Source organism: Monoraphidium neglectum (genome assembly GCF_000611645.1).
Source record: "Monoraphidium neglectum strain SAG 48.87 unplaced genomic scaffold scaffold03366, whole genome shotgun sequence".
Classification (NCBI taxonomy): Eukaryota; Viridiplantae; Chlorophyta; class Chlorophyceae; order Sphaeropleales; family Selenastraceae; genus Monoraphidium; species Monoraphidium neglectum.
The window spans coordinates 1-1,364 of NW_014010262.1; the positions used below are offsets into that span (position 1 = coordinate 1).

The 1,364-nt window shown below is 65.8% G+C and overlaps 1 protein-coding gene across 1 annotated transcript; it reads right to left on the reverse strand.

Annotated features, from left to right (window-relative positions):
• Window positions 1–414: 414 nt before the first annotated feature.
• On the reverse strand, window positions 415–1,348 carry MNEG_12668 (cytochrome P450, CYP85 clan; the record flags this gene model as incomplete). Its single annotated transcript, XM_014038858.1, has 3 exons — window positions 415–586; window positions 902–952; window positions 1,209–1,348. The coding sequence occupies 3 exons, from the start codon at window positions 1,346–1,348 to the stop codon at window positions 415–417; spliced, it is 363 nt and encodes a 120-aa protein (XP_013894312.1).
• Window positions 1,349–1,364: the final 16 nt, after the last annotated feature.

A 1,364-nucleotide genomic window follows, 5' to 3' on the forward strand; every position in this document is an offset into this window, starting at 1 on the left:
GGGTGGGGTGGGGGGGGGGGGGTTAGGTGGGCGTTTGTGAAGCGTGATGGGCGCGCAACGCAAAAACGGGAGCTGCGAGTAACAAAGGGTGGTGCAAATGCATACTAATGACAATGGTGGGGTTGCGGAAAGTGTTGCGGACGTTCAGAGACCCACTGGCGGCGCACGCATTTGAGGCGGCAGACCCTAAGTGACGGAACAACGCGCGGACAACGAACGCAGCACATCTCCAACGCAAGGCGGGCGGCACGTTCCGCCAGGCCACGCCCGCAGCTCAGTCTGTCTTCCATGCGGCACGCCACGACTGAGGCAATTGCGCCCAAGCATGAGCGTGCGGGCTGCTTACCCGGCCTTTCAACGCCACCGGCCCAAGGGTTTGCCCCATGTCATTATGAGCGACCCCGCCCCGCCCCCTCACTTGACAACCGCATCTGCATACACCATCTCCCGCAGCATCGCGCCGCTGACGCCCGGCCCGTGCTTCGCCACCAGCGCCGCCTGCTCCGCCCGCAGCTTGTCGACGACCGCCGGGTGCTCCTGCAGCACGGCCAGCAGCTGAGTCAGCGAGGTGGAGGTGGTGTCGTGCCTGCAGGAGCAGAGGGGGTCGGGTCGCAGGTGGCAGGGGCGGGCGTGCCTTAGGGTTGGGGGTCGAACGGTTGGGGGTCAAACCAAAAGGACAAACCGCAATTCAAAAAACCCGCAAACCGCAGTTTTCAGGACATCCATCCAGGCAACCGTTAATAGCACCTTGACAACAGCAGACTGCGTGCCCCGTGCAAGGGACGAACCAAGTGCTGCGGCGGCTGGAAGGTATGCTGCAATGGCTGAGCCTTCGCGGCTCAACCAGCAGCTTTGGCAGCTCGAGCGGCTGCCTAACCCGGGAGAGACAGGGGGTGCTCACCCCGCAAACATGAAGCCCAGCAGGTTCTCTGCCACGACGTTGTCTGGCAGCCTGTTGGGGGGTGGGAATTTGAGGGCGGGATGCCGGGGTGAGCTCCGAGCTCATCGAGGATGATGGGTGAGCGTGGGGCGCGCCGTGCGCGCGCATGCTGGGGTTGCTGCCATCGGGCCAAGGGTAGGTGGCAGCCGCTTCTCTGACGCCGAAAATATCCCTTCAGTGCATCCCTCTTGGCCTCGGTCCCTCAGTCTGCCGGCCCCGGGGGCGATGGGAGCAGCAGCGGGTTGTGTGCGGTGCTCAGGGTGCTCACGGCCGCCCGTCGGCGTCTGTGGCGGCCACCAGCGTCCCCAGCTGGCCGGGCACCTCCTTCCCGTCAGCCAGCCGTGCGCGGGCGGCCGTCGTGTCGGCGAGGAAGATGGCCAGCAGCTCGCGGCGGGCCTGGATGTGCATGGGGGGAAGGGGGGGG